General features: G+C 45.5%; 1 protein-coding gene across 1 annotated transcript in view; it reads right to left on the bottom strand.

The window, feature by feature from the left end:
* The window catches only part of CDH24 (cadherin 24), a 32,839-nt gene extending 25,006 nt beyond the window's left edge, over nucleotides 1-7,833 (bottom strand). Inside the window, exons 1-2 of the mRNA XM_087714219.1 lie at nucleotides 7,526-7,833; nucleotides 2,265-2,559 (exon numbers count right to left, since the gene is read on the bottom strand). Of these exons, the coding sequence (XP_087570345.1) occupies nucleotides 2,265-2,559; nucleotides 7,526-7,744 (514 nt within the window). The 5' untranslated portion in view covers nucleotides 7,745-7,833. The remainder of the gene's footprint in view (nucleotides 1-2,264; nucleotides 2,560-7,525) is intronic.
* Between the last annotated feature and the right edge of the window lie 6,578 nt (nucleotides 7,834-14,411).

Here is a 14,411-nt window from a genome sequence, read left to right as displayed (position 1 = left end):
ATCACAGCGTGGTTTATGTTGATTGCTTATTTAGAATTTCTATGGTACTATGACTATCACTTATGATTATGCTGAATGTTCCTTGTGTCCAATCACACGGCAAATAAAGAATTATATTCTATTATTCCCTTCTCTTCTCTTCTTTTCTTTTCTCCTTTCCTCTTCTCTTGTTATTCCATTCCATTCTATTCTATTGCTATTCTATTCTTCTATATTCTACTCTGCATTCTGTTCTGTTCTGTTCTGTTCTGTTCTGTTCTGTTCTGTTCTATTCTATTCTATTCTATTGTTATTCTATTCTGCATTCTGTTCTATTCTATTCTGTTATTCCATTCCATTCTATTCTATTGCTATTCTTCTATATTCTATTCTCCATTCTGTTCTATTCTACTCTATTGTTATTCTATTCTGCATTCTGTTCTATTCTCTGTTATTCCATTCTATTCTATTGCTATTCTATTCTTCTATATTCTATTCTGCATTGTTCTATTCTTTTCTATTCTATTTTATTCTATTCTATTCTATTCTATTGTTATTCTATTCTGCATTCTGTTCTATTCTATTCTGTTATTCCATTCCATTCTATTCTATTGCTATTCTATTCTTCTATATTCTATTCTGCATTCTGTTCTGTTCTGTTCTTTTCTATTCTATTCTATTCTATTCTATTCTATTCTATTCTATTCTATTCTATTGTTATTCTATTCTGCATTCTGTTCTATTCTATTCTGTTATTCCATTCCATTCCATTTCATTCCATTCTATTCTATTCTATTCTATTCTATTCTATTCTATTCTATTGTTATTCTATTCTTCTATATTCTATTCTGCATTCTGTTCTATTCTATTCTGTTATTCCATTCCATTCTATTCTATTGCTATTCTATTCTTCTATATTCTATTCTGCATTCTGTTGTGTTCTTTTCTTTTCTTTTCTTTTCTATTCCATTCTATTCTATTGTTATTCTATTCTTCTATATTCTATTCTGCATTCTGTTCTATTCTATTCTGTTATTTCATTCCATTCCATTTCATTCCATTCCATTCCATTCTATTCTATTCTATTCTATTCTATTCTATTGTTATTCTATTCTTCTATATTCTATTCTGCGTTCTGTTCTATTCTATTCTGTTATTCCATTCCATTCTATTCTATTGCTATTCTATTCTTCTATATTCTGCATTCTGTTCTGTTCTGTTCTATTCTTTTCTATTCTGTTCTATTTTATTCTATTCTATTCTATTGTTATTCTATTCTGCATTCTGTTCTATTCTATTCTATTATTCTATTCTATTCTATTCTATTCTATTGTTATTCTATTCTTCTATATTCTATTCTGCATTCTGTTCTATTCTATTCTGTTATTCCATTCCATTCCATTCTATTGCTATTCTATTCTTCTATATTCTGCATTCTGTTCTGTTCTGTTCTATTCTTTTCTATTCTCTTCTATTTTATTCTATTCTATTCTATTGTTATTCTATTCTGCATTCTGTTCTATTCTATTCTATTATTCCATTCTATTCTATTCTATTCTATTCTATTGTTATTCTATTCTTCTATATTCTATTCTGCATTCTGTTCTATTCTATTCTGTTATTCCATTCCATTCCATTCTATTGCTATTCTATTCTTCTATATTCTATTCTGCATTCTGTTCTGTTCTGTTCTATTGTTATTCTATTCTGGATTCTGTTCTATTCTATTCTGTTATTCTATTCTATTCTAATTATATTCTATTCTATTCTATTGTTATTCTAGTCTTCATTCTATTCTATTCTAATTCTATTCTATTCTATTCTTATTCTAGTCTATTCTTCTATATTCTATTCTACATTCTGTTATGTTCTGTTCTATTCTATTCTTATTCCATTCCATTCCATTCTATTCTATTCTATTCTTATTCTATTCTATTCTTCTATATTCTATTCTACATTCTGTTCTGTTCTATTCTATTCTATTCTGGGCGCCTGCGCGAACAAGACGCATGCACAGAAGGCCAGGCTCAGGCGGGGCAAACCAGTGGTTACAAAATGTGAAACCCACTGATAATGATGATGATGATGATTTATCGCTCGTCGCTTGTATGTACAATGAGAGAGACAAATTCCTGGTGTGCCTGATCCCTCGTGGCCAATAACGAATTCTAATATCATTGGGGAAAGAAATGGGAAATTAGAAATTCCTGTTCAGGTCAAGAGGATCAGGAATTCCACGGAATCACCTGCCGAGGTTCTCCTCGTTTTCCTCGCAACCAACTCACCGACATTGCTCATCTCCGGCACGGTGGCATGATAGGGGCCCTGAAGGAAGACGGGCGGATTGTCATTAATGTCCTGGACTTTGATAATGAACTCGGAGGGGGGTTCCAGAGGCCGGTTGGAGGCCCGATCTACCGCTTGAGCCAGTAACGTATACTGTGCCTTCTCCTCTCGATCCAACGTCTTGGTGACATGGATGTTGCCCGTCTTCTCGTCGATGACGAAGACCGTGCCGGCCCCTTCTCCGGTCAAGACATACTTGATGCGTCCCTCTCCGTGATCCACATCTGTGTGCAGCTGCCAAAGAGAAAGAAGACATACGTGTCAGGGAATTAAGAGTTCACGAGTGGAAGAGACATGGCAACGGGGTCAGCCAATGAGGGGCTGTTTGGAAACCGAAACAGGACTTGCTGTGTGAGCAACAAGGAGACAGCAAGGAGCCTGGGTGTGGCTTAGCTTCTGTACTAAAGCTCTGAGTCTGTGCTGGGCTCAAAACTAGTCTGCCCCTCTAAACTGAAACTGAAACTCTTCTCTGCCTGTGTTTGCTTGAATTTACTACCATGTTGGAAAAACTACTTTTGGTATTGTATATTTACTTCATGTGTTTATTATATTATTATATTATTATATTATATTATATTATATTATATTATATTATATTATATTATATTATATTATATTATATTATATTATATTATATTATATTATATTATATTATATTATATTATATTATATTATATTATATTATATTATATTATATTATATTATATTATATTATATTATATTATATTATATTATATTATATTATATTATATTATATATATGTTATATTTGTGCTGATAAATAAATAAAGGGAGACTAGTATAGATCTATTTCAAGCTATTTAGCTCTCATCAGCTAGCCATACCCTTGCTGGGAATCGAACCTGTGCTCTGTTGCCTGTTAGGCAGATGTGTTAACCATTGAGCTACAGAGCTACAGAGCTCGACTCCTTTATATATATATAAAGGGAAGCTAATGAATCTTGCTGAATCAGTTACCTGTGTGTGCTTTTCTGGAGGTGATTGCTGCAACAAACTCTGGGAAGTTGGCCAACAGGATCTGTAGAGTAAGGTCAAGTTGGCCAATCTTCTTGAGATGAACACAGAATAATAAGGTTGTCCTTATTATTCTCCTAGGTTGCTTCTCTCCTTCATTAGTTTTCATCCGTTGCTTCTTGTCCTGCCTTGAGATGCTTTGGAGAATAGCTTGACTCCCTCTTCTTTGGGGCAACCCCTGAGATATTTGAAGACTGCTATCATGTCATTCCTGGTCCTTCTTTTCATCAAATTAGGCCTAAACCAGTTCCTGCAACCGTTCTTCCTATGCTTTAGCCTCCAGTCCCCTCATCCTCTTTGTTGCTCTTCTCTACACTCTTTCCAGAGTCTCCACCTCTTTTTTGACATCGCGGTGAAGATACTTCTTGAAACCCTCCAGTGATAGAGCGCTCACAACTTCTGAAGGCAACTTGTTCCACTAATTCAATTGTTCACACAGCCAGGAAACTTCTCCTCCCTTCTAGGTTGGGTCTCCAGTCCTCTCAAGATGAGGACTTCCTATGACTTGAAGTTACAACGGACCACCTCGAAGAAGGTCATCCAAACCAGTGGTTCCCAAACTTGGCAACTTTAAGACTCGTGGACTTCAACTCCCAGAATTCTCCAGCTAGCTCTTCTGGCTGGAGAACTCTGGGAGTTGAAGTCCACAAATCTTAAAGTTGCCAAGTTTGGGAACCACTGATCCAAACCAGGGAGAAGAACCAGTGGAACCTCAAAGGAGGTGGAATCAAGATCCTGTGAAGTGTTTTATTACCACTTTATGATGGTTGAGTTAAGACCATCCTGCATCCAGTTTTGGACACCACGATAGAAAAAAGGTGTTGAGACTCTAGTAAAAAGTGCAGAGAAGAGCAACCAGGATGATGAGGGGACTGGAGGCTCAAACATACGATGAACGGTTGCAGGAACTGGGCCTGGCTCGTCTAGTGAAGAGAAGGACCAGGGGAGACATGAGGACAGTCATCCGATATTTGAGGGGCTGCCCCAAAGAGGAGGGTGGGTCAAGCTATTCCTCAAAGGCCAGACAAGGAAGAATGGATGGAAACTGACCAAGGAGAGATTCAACCTGGAAATAAGGAGGAATTTCCTGACAGTGAGAACAATCCACCCATGGAACAGAAGTTGCCTTTGGAAGTTGTGGGAGCTTCATCCCTGGAGGCTTTCAAGAAGAGACTGGGCTGCCATCTTGTCAGAAATGATGTAGGTCTCCTCCTTGGGTGGGGGGTTGGTCTAGATGACCCCCAAGGTCCTACCCAACTCTTTTCATCTGAATTAATTAAGGAGAGACGCCACCTAGAACTGAGGAGAAATTTCCTGACAGCGAGGACAATTAATCAGTGGAACAACCTGCCACCAGAAGTTGTGGCTGCGCCGACACTGAAGGTTTTTAAGAAGAGATTGCACAACGATTTGTCTGAAATGGGGCAGTGTTTCCTGCTGAAGCACGGGGCTGGACTAGAAGACCTCCAAGGTCCCTTCCAACTCTGTTATTCTGTTAACACATTAGGTGTAAGTGTATCAGGTGTAAATATTTATTAGGTGTGTTACAGTGGTGGGTTTCAAAAATTTTTGGAACCTACTCTGTGGGTGTGGCCTCTTTTGTGGGAGTGGCTTGCCGGCCATGTGACCTGGTGGGAGTGGCTTGCCGGCCATGTGTTTTCTCTCTCTCTCTCTCTTTCCTTCCTTTTGTCTCTCTGTCCCTTTTTTCTTTTTTTCTTTCATCTCTCTCTCACTCTTTTTCTTTCTTTTTTTTCTTTTTATTTATTTATTCCTTTCTTTCTCTTTCTCTCTCTCTCTCTCTGTCAGACTGTCTGTCTGTCTGTCTGTGTGGCAGTGGTGGGTTTCAAATTTTTTTGGAACCTCTTCTGTAGGTGTGGCCTGCTTTCCGGGTCCACTGGTGGAACCTCTTCTAACCGGTTCGGTAGATTTGACGAACCGGTTCTACCGAATAGGTGCGAACTGGTAGGAACCCACCTCTGGTGTGTTAGGTGTAAATATTTGAGAGACTGCCACAAAGAAGAGGGAATCGAACTATTGTCCCCAACACCTGAGGGCAGGACAAGAAGCAATGGATGGAAACTAATCAAGGAGAGCAGGAACCTAGAACTAAGGAGAAATTTCCCGACAGAACAATTAATCAGTGGAACAACTTTCCTTTGGAGCTTGTGAATGCTCCAACACTGGAGGTTTTTAAGAAGAGATTGGAGAACGCTTTGTCTGAAATGGTGTAGCGTTTCCTGCTTAAGCAGGGGGCTGGACTAGAAGACCTCCAAGGTCCCTTCCAACTCTGTTATTCTGTTAAGACATTCGGTGTAAGTGTGTTCTTTTGCATTTATTCTGCCTGCCAATCATCGCTCAGTATTAAATTGCCTAAGAATGCCAAGAACTGCTTTGTTATAATGAGTTCACAGGGCAAACAAGATTCGGACATGAGGATTTCTTGACCAAGAATTAATTTGAATTAAGATTGTCTATTATATTTTTTTTCCCTGCATTCAGCATCCAATTAGCGGACCGTTTATTGATTCTGAGCTGGCCTTTGATTGAATACGGAATTTTAAATATTTTCTCCCCCTCCCTGGGAGGATAATTCCCGGAAGATAACCTCATGATGAGGACTTTGGGAAAGTTTGCATTGATTTGTAAAATGCAAGCTCTGAGGCGGGGGTAGAATTGACCAGGGGAAGTCGAGAGAAGGAAGGAAAGATCAAGAAGGAAGGGGGAAAAAAGGAGAAACTTCATCAAGGACTTGAATCCAGAATCCTGAAAGCGGGGAATCAACGCTGGGAGAACATTTCCAGCAAACAAGGATACTTTAAAACTACAAATTCCATCTCATCCCCCTAAAGCAGGGGTCAGCAAACTGTGGCTCCAGAGCCGCATGTGGCTCTGGAGCCGCATGTGGCTCTGGAGCCGGATGTGGCTCTGGAGCTACATGTGGCTCTTTCCTTGCTCTGCTGTGGCTCCGTCACCAGTTGGCGCCACAAGCTTCTGGTGGCGGAGTAGGGGTGGGGGAGAGAAGCACAGTGCGCCAGGAGAAGACTCTATGGCAAGGGGAGGGTTTTCCAGTGGTCTCCACAATAGATAGGGCTTTCGGTTATGACCGGTAGAGGAAAAAGGACGCCGTGCTAGGAGGAGACTCTATGGTGGGGGGGAACTAAACTTCCAGTCAGCTCCAGAATTGAACAGGGGGCTTCCGGTTAGGACCTTTGTGGCTCCCAGTGTTTTCTTTTCTGTGGGAAACGGGTCCAAATGGCTCTTTGAGTGTTTACGTTTGCCGACCCCTGCCTTAAACCCATGATGGCTGTTAGGTAACGCCATCTCTTTCGGGCACACGAGCTGTCGCCCCCGCTCGGCTCTGCCCCACACGACTGCACACCTCCCGCCAGCCAGCTGATTTTTGGGTCTCTGCTCCACATGCGTGGGGAGTGAGGCACATGCGGGAGACCTGCGCACATGCACGGGGCAGCGCAGGACCCCCACCAGTATGTATTTGCTCCCAGGAGGCTGTAGGGAAGCCTACTAGGCCCAAAGGGGGGCATGTGGTGTGTGGCCCCCGAAGCCCGTTTTTGCTCCCAGGAGGCTGCGGGAAGACTTACTAGGCCCAAAATGGGGAGTGGTGGGGGTGGTGTGCGCATGCGTGCACGGGGCAGGGGGAGCACAATGGGTCAGTGCACATGCGTGCACAGGGCAGGGAGAGGATGGGGGGAATCACATGTGCATGCGCAAGGGGATGGGGGAGTGCGGGGGAGTGTGCACATGCACTGCATTATGGGTGCAGGCTAGTGGTGGGTTGCAGGCAGTACGCCCCAGTACGGGCGTACCAGCGCACCGGATATCGTTTCGGTACAGTGCTCCGGAGGGCCCACCTGCCTGCCCGAGCTCCTTACCAATCTTTTAAGTCTTCGGCACTTCCACGCACGGCACGTATAACGCCTACGACACGCTCTGCTGAGCAGCTGGAGCGTTGCGGAGGCTCACAGAAGCGGCAAGACGCATGTGCGTGTTGGACGACGCCGGGCCCGTTCCAACTATACCAGTTGGAACGGGATCCAGAACTCACCACTGGTGCAGTCGTGCTCACTGTCGGGTGCACGTACTTTCAGCACACGACAACAAAAAGGTTAGCCATCACCGCCCTAAAACATGGAGGATTCGGGACTCACCCTTCCGATGAGGACAGGTTCGGGACCAGAATATTCCTCAATGACGAAGAACTGGTTCCACACCCAACTGCGACGGGTCCTAAAGAGAGGTTGCTCCCAACGTTGGGACAGGTTTCCCCGGAAGGATCCGGTTTTGGCTCCCTGGTTGGGGGGCACCAGACGGCCGGCGCAGCCGCACCCTCCCAGCCAAGCGAGGAGAAGCTGCAGGAAGCTGACCATGGCTCGTCCCTCAGGCTCAGTCGTCTCGCAACAGGACGTTCAGTTCTTCTGCATGGCCCATGAGGACCGGTTACCCCATCTGGGGGCGGATCTGGACACAAAGGAAGAAGATTGGAGATCAAAGATGGCTTCCACCCGTAATCAATCCTTGGAAGAACCCAGTAGCGCAGGGATTAGCAAACTGCAGCTCTGGAGCCACATGTGGCTCTTTCCTCCCTCGGCGCCACAATTTTGAGAGGAGCTTCCGGTGGGAGGGGTGGGGGAGAGAAGCACAGTGCGCCAGGAGAAGACTCTATGGCAAGGGGAGGGTTTTCCAGTTGTCTCCACAATTTATATGGCTTTCGGTTATGACAGGCAGAGGAAAAAGGACGCCGCGCTAGGAGGAGACTCTATTGGGGGGAAACGGGACTTCCGGTCAGCTCCAGAATTGAATAGGGAGCTTCCGGTTAGGACCTTTGTGGCTCCCAGTGTTTTCTCTTCTTCTGCGCAAAACAGATCCAAATGGCTCTTTGAATGTTTACGTTTGGCGACCCCTCCACTAGCGGAACATTGGTGCAGCTTTGGGTTAGCGTGTCTCTAGCCCTACATGTCTTGTAGTCACATTATTTGAAGCATGCGCGTGCTGGCCAGCTGACTTCGGCCTTCTTTTGAGGCCATTTTTCACCCTCCGGAAGCTTCCTTGAAGCCTCTGGAGGGCGAAAAACCGGCCCTACGGGCAAACCGGAAGTTCAGGAACAGACTTCCGGTTTGTTTGTAGGACCGTTTTTTGTCCTCCGGAGCCTTCAGGTGGCTTCCCTGAAGGCTCCGGAGGGCAAAAAACTGTCCTACGACCAAACTGGAAGTCACTTCCAGGTTGCTTTTAGAGCCGGTTTTTGCCCTCCGGAGCCTTCAGGGAAGCCTTCTGAAGGCCCCTGAAGGCTCCGGAGGGCGAAAATCAGCCCTACAGACAAACTGGAAGTTAGAATTCCCAAACTTCCGGGTTTCCCGTAAGCCCGTTTTTCACCCTCCAGAGCCTTTAGGGAAGCTCTTGAGGCCTCTGGAGAGTGTCCGGGGGGGGGCAGGGGAGGCTATTTTCGCCCACCCCAATCTCCTAGAAAGCCTCTGGAGCCTGTGGAGGGCCCAAAAAATGCACCAAAAGCAGGGGGCGCTGGTAGTGCGCACATGCGCAGGCGGAGGTGTCACACGCATAGCATTATGGGTGTGGCACGCCCTTTTGCGCTCCCCCCGCTTTTGGCACAGGAGCCAAGCAAGGTTCTCCATCACTGAACTAAGTGAACTACTTGTCTCCTGCAAACTCACTCCCCTTTCGCTCCTCGTTTATTCCCTCTGGGAGGGGCCATTCATCCTCCACCTGTGGCCTTACTCCCAAGTCGACCCCTGTTCCTTAGCCGTTCCCTTCGGTCTGGCCCACTCTGCGCATGCACACATGGGGAACAGGCTCCAGCTGCTCTTCTGCCCCACTGATGTCCGGACTCTGAAGGCAGCTGATAACTGACATACGGCTCTGCCCCCTCTCTGCCTCCGACACAGAGCCCTCATCAGAGCCTTCCCCAGACTCCAGGACTGGCCCACGTCCCTCCCCAACCTCTTCACTATCCGACTCTGCTGCTCTTTTGAATGGCCCCAAGGACCTCGTTGGAGACCCCAAGTGGTATGGGGCCCGCCAAATATTTGTTTGTTTGTTGTCACCAATGACGTGGGAATTTATTGGGAATTTATTTAGTGGGGATTTTATTTCTGCAAGCCACCTAGAGTCACCGCAGCGCTGTACATTATCTACAGAAAGGAATCTTTGCGGTTTGCAAAGGGGCACAACAATTAAAAGCATCTTTGGATTCTCTCTCTCTCTCCCTCTCTCTCTCTCTCTCTCCCTCTCTCTCTCTCTCCCTCCCTTTCTCTCTCTCTCTCTCTCCCTCTCTCTCTCTCTGGTTAGCGTGAGCCACCCAGCCACCGAGCGTCTCTCTCTCTCTCCCTCCCTCCCTCTCTCTCCCTCTCCCTCTCTCTCCCTTTCTCTCTCTCTATCTCTCTCTCCTCTCTCTCTCTCCCTTTCTCTCTCTCTCTTTCCCTCTCTCTCTCTCCCTCCCTCCCTTTCTCTCTCTCTCTCTCCCTTTCTCTCTCTCCCTCTCTGGTTAGCGTGAGCCACCCAGCCACCGAGCGTCTCTCTCTCTCTCTCCCTCCCTCCCTCTCTCTCCCTCTCCCTCTCTCTCTCCTTTCTCTCTCTCTCTTGCTCCCTCTCTCTCTCTCTCTCTCCCTCTCTCCTCTCTCTCTCTCTCCCTCTCTCTCTCTTTCCCTCCCTCCCTTTCTCTCTCTCTCTCTCTCTCCCTCCCTCCCTTTCTCTCTCTCCTTCTCTCTCTCTCTGGTTAGCGTGAGCCACCCAGCCACCGAGCGTCTCTCTCCCCCCCCTCTCTCTCTCCCTTTCTCTCTCTCTCTCTCTCTCCCTCTCTCTCTCTCCCTCTCTCTCTCTCTCTGGTTAGCGTGAGCCACCCCGCCGCCGAGCGTCTCTCTCTCTCTCTCTCTCTCTCTCTCTCTCTCTCTCTCTCTCCCTATCTCTCTCTCCATATGTGTATTCCTGCTCGACGCCTGAACTCCGCTTCCTCCTGCAATCATGGGGCTCAGCTGCTTCTCCTAAAATGAGGGGTCCCAGAGAGATAATTTCCAGCAAGATTGATTTCCCAGAAGTTGGCTCTCCTCTAACCAGATGGATCCCTCAGTATTTTTTTTCCCTGTGTCTGTTTTCCAACCGATGACTCAGGGCCCTGTTCTCTCTGGCCAAAAGGTTGCAACCGATTGCCTTTGGTTTCCGGATTAGCATCCAGCAAGGTTCTGGCTGCGCAACAGAAAAAGAGAACGGTGATAGATAGATGACAGATGATAGATTAGAGAGAGAGAGAGGTGGGGGGATTGATTGGATGGAGGGAGGGAGGGAGAGAGGGAGATATGCATACTGTATATAGAAAGAAAGAGACAGAAAGAATGAATTAAGATAGATGATAGACTGGATGGATGGATATACAACTACAGACCTGTATAGAGTGAGAAAGAAAGAGAAAAAGAATGGATGAAGGTAGATAGAGATACCGATGATATAGATCGATGATGCACAGATAAATAGGATGGATGGATGGATATGTGGATGGACGGAGGGATACATAAGAGATAGATATTGACAGAGAAGACAGATAGACAGATGATAGATGGATGGATTTTATACACACAGACAGACAGACAGAATGAAGTGAGAGAATGGATAGATGGGTAAATGGGTGGGTGGAGATAGATAGATAGATAGATAGATAGATAGATAGATAGATAGATAGATAGATGATAGATTTTACAATCAGATAGATATTTATTTTACAACCCGATATAGATATAGATAGATTTATTTCACAACCCGATAGATTGATTTTACAATCCAATATAGATAGATATAGATTTATTTTACAACCCCTAGATAAATAGATTTTACAAGCCAATGATAGATGATAGATAGATAGATAGATAGATAGATAGATAGATAGATAGATATAGATAGATAGATAGATAGATAGATAGATAGATAGATAGATGATAGATAGATAGATAGATGGATAGATAGATAGAGATAGATAGATGAAGATAGATAGATAGATAGATAGATAGATAGATAGATAGAGATAGATAGATAGATAGATAGATAGATAGATAGATAGATAGATAGACAGACAGACAGGACAGATGACAGACAGATGAATAGATGATGGATGGATGGACATATAGATAGATAGATAGATAGATAGATAGATAGATAGATAGATAGATAGATAGATAGATGGATATATAGATGTAGATATAGATATAGATAGATATAGATATATAGATACAGAGATAGATAGATAGATAGATAAGAGAGAGAGAGAGAGAGGAGAGAGAGAGAGAGAGAAAGAGAGAGAGAGAGAATGAAGATAGAGAATGGATAAATAGATAGATGGATGGATTGAGAAAGATAGACAGACAGAAAGAAAGACAGATATAGAGATAGATAGACAGATGATAGATGGATGGATTGATGTGTGTGTGTATGTATGTGTGTGTGTGTGTGTGTGTGTGTGTGTGTGTGTGTGTGTGTGGTATATATAAGATTTTTACAACCCCGGTATGCCCAAATATGGGAGGAAGATCACTACTCCAGATTCGAATCCCAGTAAGGGTATGGCTAGCTGATGAGAGCTAAATAGCTTGAAATAGATCTATATTAGTCTCCCTTTATTTATTTATCAGCACAAATACAAAGAGAGAGAGAGAGAGAGAGAGAGAGAGAGAGACTGAAGAGAGAATGGATAGATGGATAGATGGATAGATGGATAGATGGATGATGGATGGATGGATGGATGGATGGATGGATGGATGGAGATAGATACATATAGAATAGAGAGAGAGATAGAGATAGAAGAGAGAGATAATGAAATAGATGTAGAGATAGAAAGATACAATGGATGGATAGATGGATGGAATGGCTACAGATAATGGCTGAATATCAGAGTTACTGGGTGGGGGGGAAGGAGAGGCAGTTGCTATTTGGTAATGCATCTGAAAAAAATGTGAATTTAATCAGATATAAATCCCTGGCGGGAGCGATTGGAAAGTACCCAACCCTCCCTAACCTTCCGGATGCATGTCGCTATTTTGCGCCTCAAGCACTCAATGCCCCGCTTGAAACATCATGTTGATGGGCAGTGCTCATCTCCATTTCAAAGCCGAAGAGCCAGCGCTGTCCAAAGACGTCTCCGTGGTCATGTGCCTGGCGTGACTCAACGCCGAAGGCGCACGGAACGCTGTTCCCTTCCCACCAAAAGTGATTCCTATTTTTCTACTTGCATTTTTTACGTGCTTTCAAGCTAGGTTGGCAAAAGCTGGGACAAGTCACGGGAGCTCACTCCGTTACGCGGCGCTAGGGATTCGAACCACCGAACTGCCGACCTTTCCCATCGACAAGCTCAGCGTCGCAGCCGTTAAGCCACCACATCCCTTGTATCTCCCATTAGAAGCCCCTAATCTGGCCTCTTTTCCAACACCCAACTTAAGACAACTGCAATAAAGCCACCAGTCCTCATTGAGGCTCTGCCTCGCAACCCTCCCCAACGAGCCTGAATCCTGACACCCCCCCTCCCCCAGCTTCTGACCCTCCACGGATCTCAAGCCCCGTGACCCGTCAAAAGCGCGAACGTCATAAGCGCGCCGACAACACCGCAGCGCTAAAACCGCGATTTCAAAAGCGCGCCGACAACAGCGCGCCGACAGAAGCGCGATTTCATTTAAGGTAAGATTTACAGTTAGGTTTAGGGTTAGGTTTAGGGTTAGGTTTAGGGTTAGGTTTAGGGTTAGGTTTAAGGTTAGGTTGAGGGTTAGGTTGAGGTTAGGTTGAGGGTTACGTTACAGCGCGCTTCTGTTCGGCGCGCTTTTGTCGGCGCGCTTTAGGGCTAATTCGTCGCTAATTCGACGCGCGGTTTTGTCACCGCGCTTTAGACACCGCGGTTTAGTCAGGCGCGCTTTTGTTGTGCGCGCATTTGTGGTGGAACCCTCAAGCCCAGCCTCTGTGAGCTTTCTTTCCTTTTTTCTCTTCCTCTTCCTTCCTCTCCCCACACGCATTCGTCTTTCCGCAGCGGGTTTTTATTTTCCCTTTCAACACCCACTCTGTGCGTCCACAGGGACCTCGGCGCATCCTCTCCCGCTTGTGGCCTGTCCATCAGCCACCTGTTCCAGCGAGGCCCTTATCGCTATTCATCGGAGCCGCCGTCTGCCCACCTGCCCATCCATCCATCCATCCATCCATCCGGATTATTTATCTCGTCCCGGCGGCCGGTCTGTCCGTCTCCCTCCCTTGCAACCCCCCCCCCCCGCGCAAAACAGATCCTTGCTATCTCTCACCCTCCTTGCCTCCCTCTGCATTCATGTCAGGTTTCCCCTCCCCTTCACCCAGCTGTCCTGTGGACAAGAAAGGAGAAAAAAATAAAATAAAAATGATGGATGGACAGACGGACAGGCAATCTGCAGACCCCTTGCAAGAGAGAGATGCGAATCGGGGAGAAAGCAGCCTCATCACCCCCCCCCCAAATCTTTCCCCCCTGGGAACCCACTACATAGAGCATTGAAATTCGCAGCTTGGACCCGGGTCTAAAGTCCTGTGAAAGACTCTCCGGGAATGATTTACGAGTCTAGCAGCTGTTTTTAGGAGGTTTGGCAACTCTGCTGATTGGTTAACAGTTGGCTGGCTGAAGCAGCAGCTTTTAAATATATATATAAACTAGTCTCCCTTTATATATATATATATATCTGCACTAAATAGCAATAGCAATAGCAGTTAGACTTATATACCGCTTCATAGGGCTTTCAGCCCTCTCTAAGCGGTTTACAGAGTCAGCATATTGCCCCCAACAACAATCCGGGTCCTCATTTTACCCACCTCGGAAGGATGGAAGGCTGAGTCAACCCTGAGCCGGTGAGATTTGAACAGCCGAACTGCAGCTAACAGTCAGCTGAAGTAGCCTGCAGTGCTGCACTCTAACCACTGCGCCACCTCGGCTCGGGTTCACACAACTATGTTTAGACCGAGATTACGTGAGCTGGGGATTGTTGTGGCCCGCCGGTGGCCGATGGAGGTGGCAGTAGAATCGGGGAGTGAGGAGAT

The sequence above is a fragment of the Thamnophis sirtalis genome, unplaced genomic scaffold, assembly GCF_051295495.1.
Source record: "Thamnophis sirtalis isolate CommonGarterSnake01/CBP01778 unplaced genomic scaffold, rThaSir2_p1.2 scaffold_4, whole genome shotgun sequence".
NCBI lineage: Eukaryota > Metazoa > Chordata > Lepidosauria > Squamata > Natricidae > Thamnophis > Thamnophis sirtalis.
The sequence above is the reverse complement of the archived record's forward strand: the minus strand, read 5'-3'. Positions and strand labels throughout refer to the sequence as shown.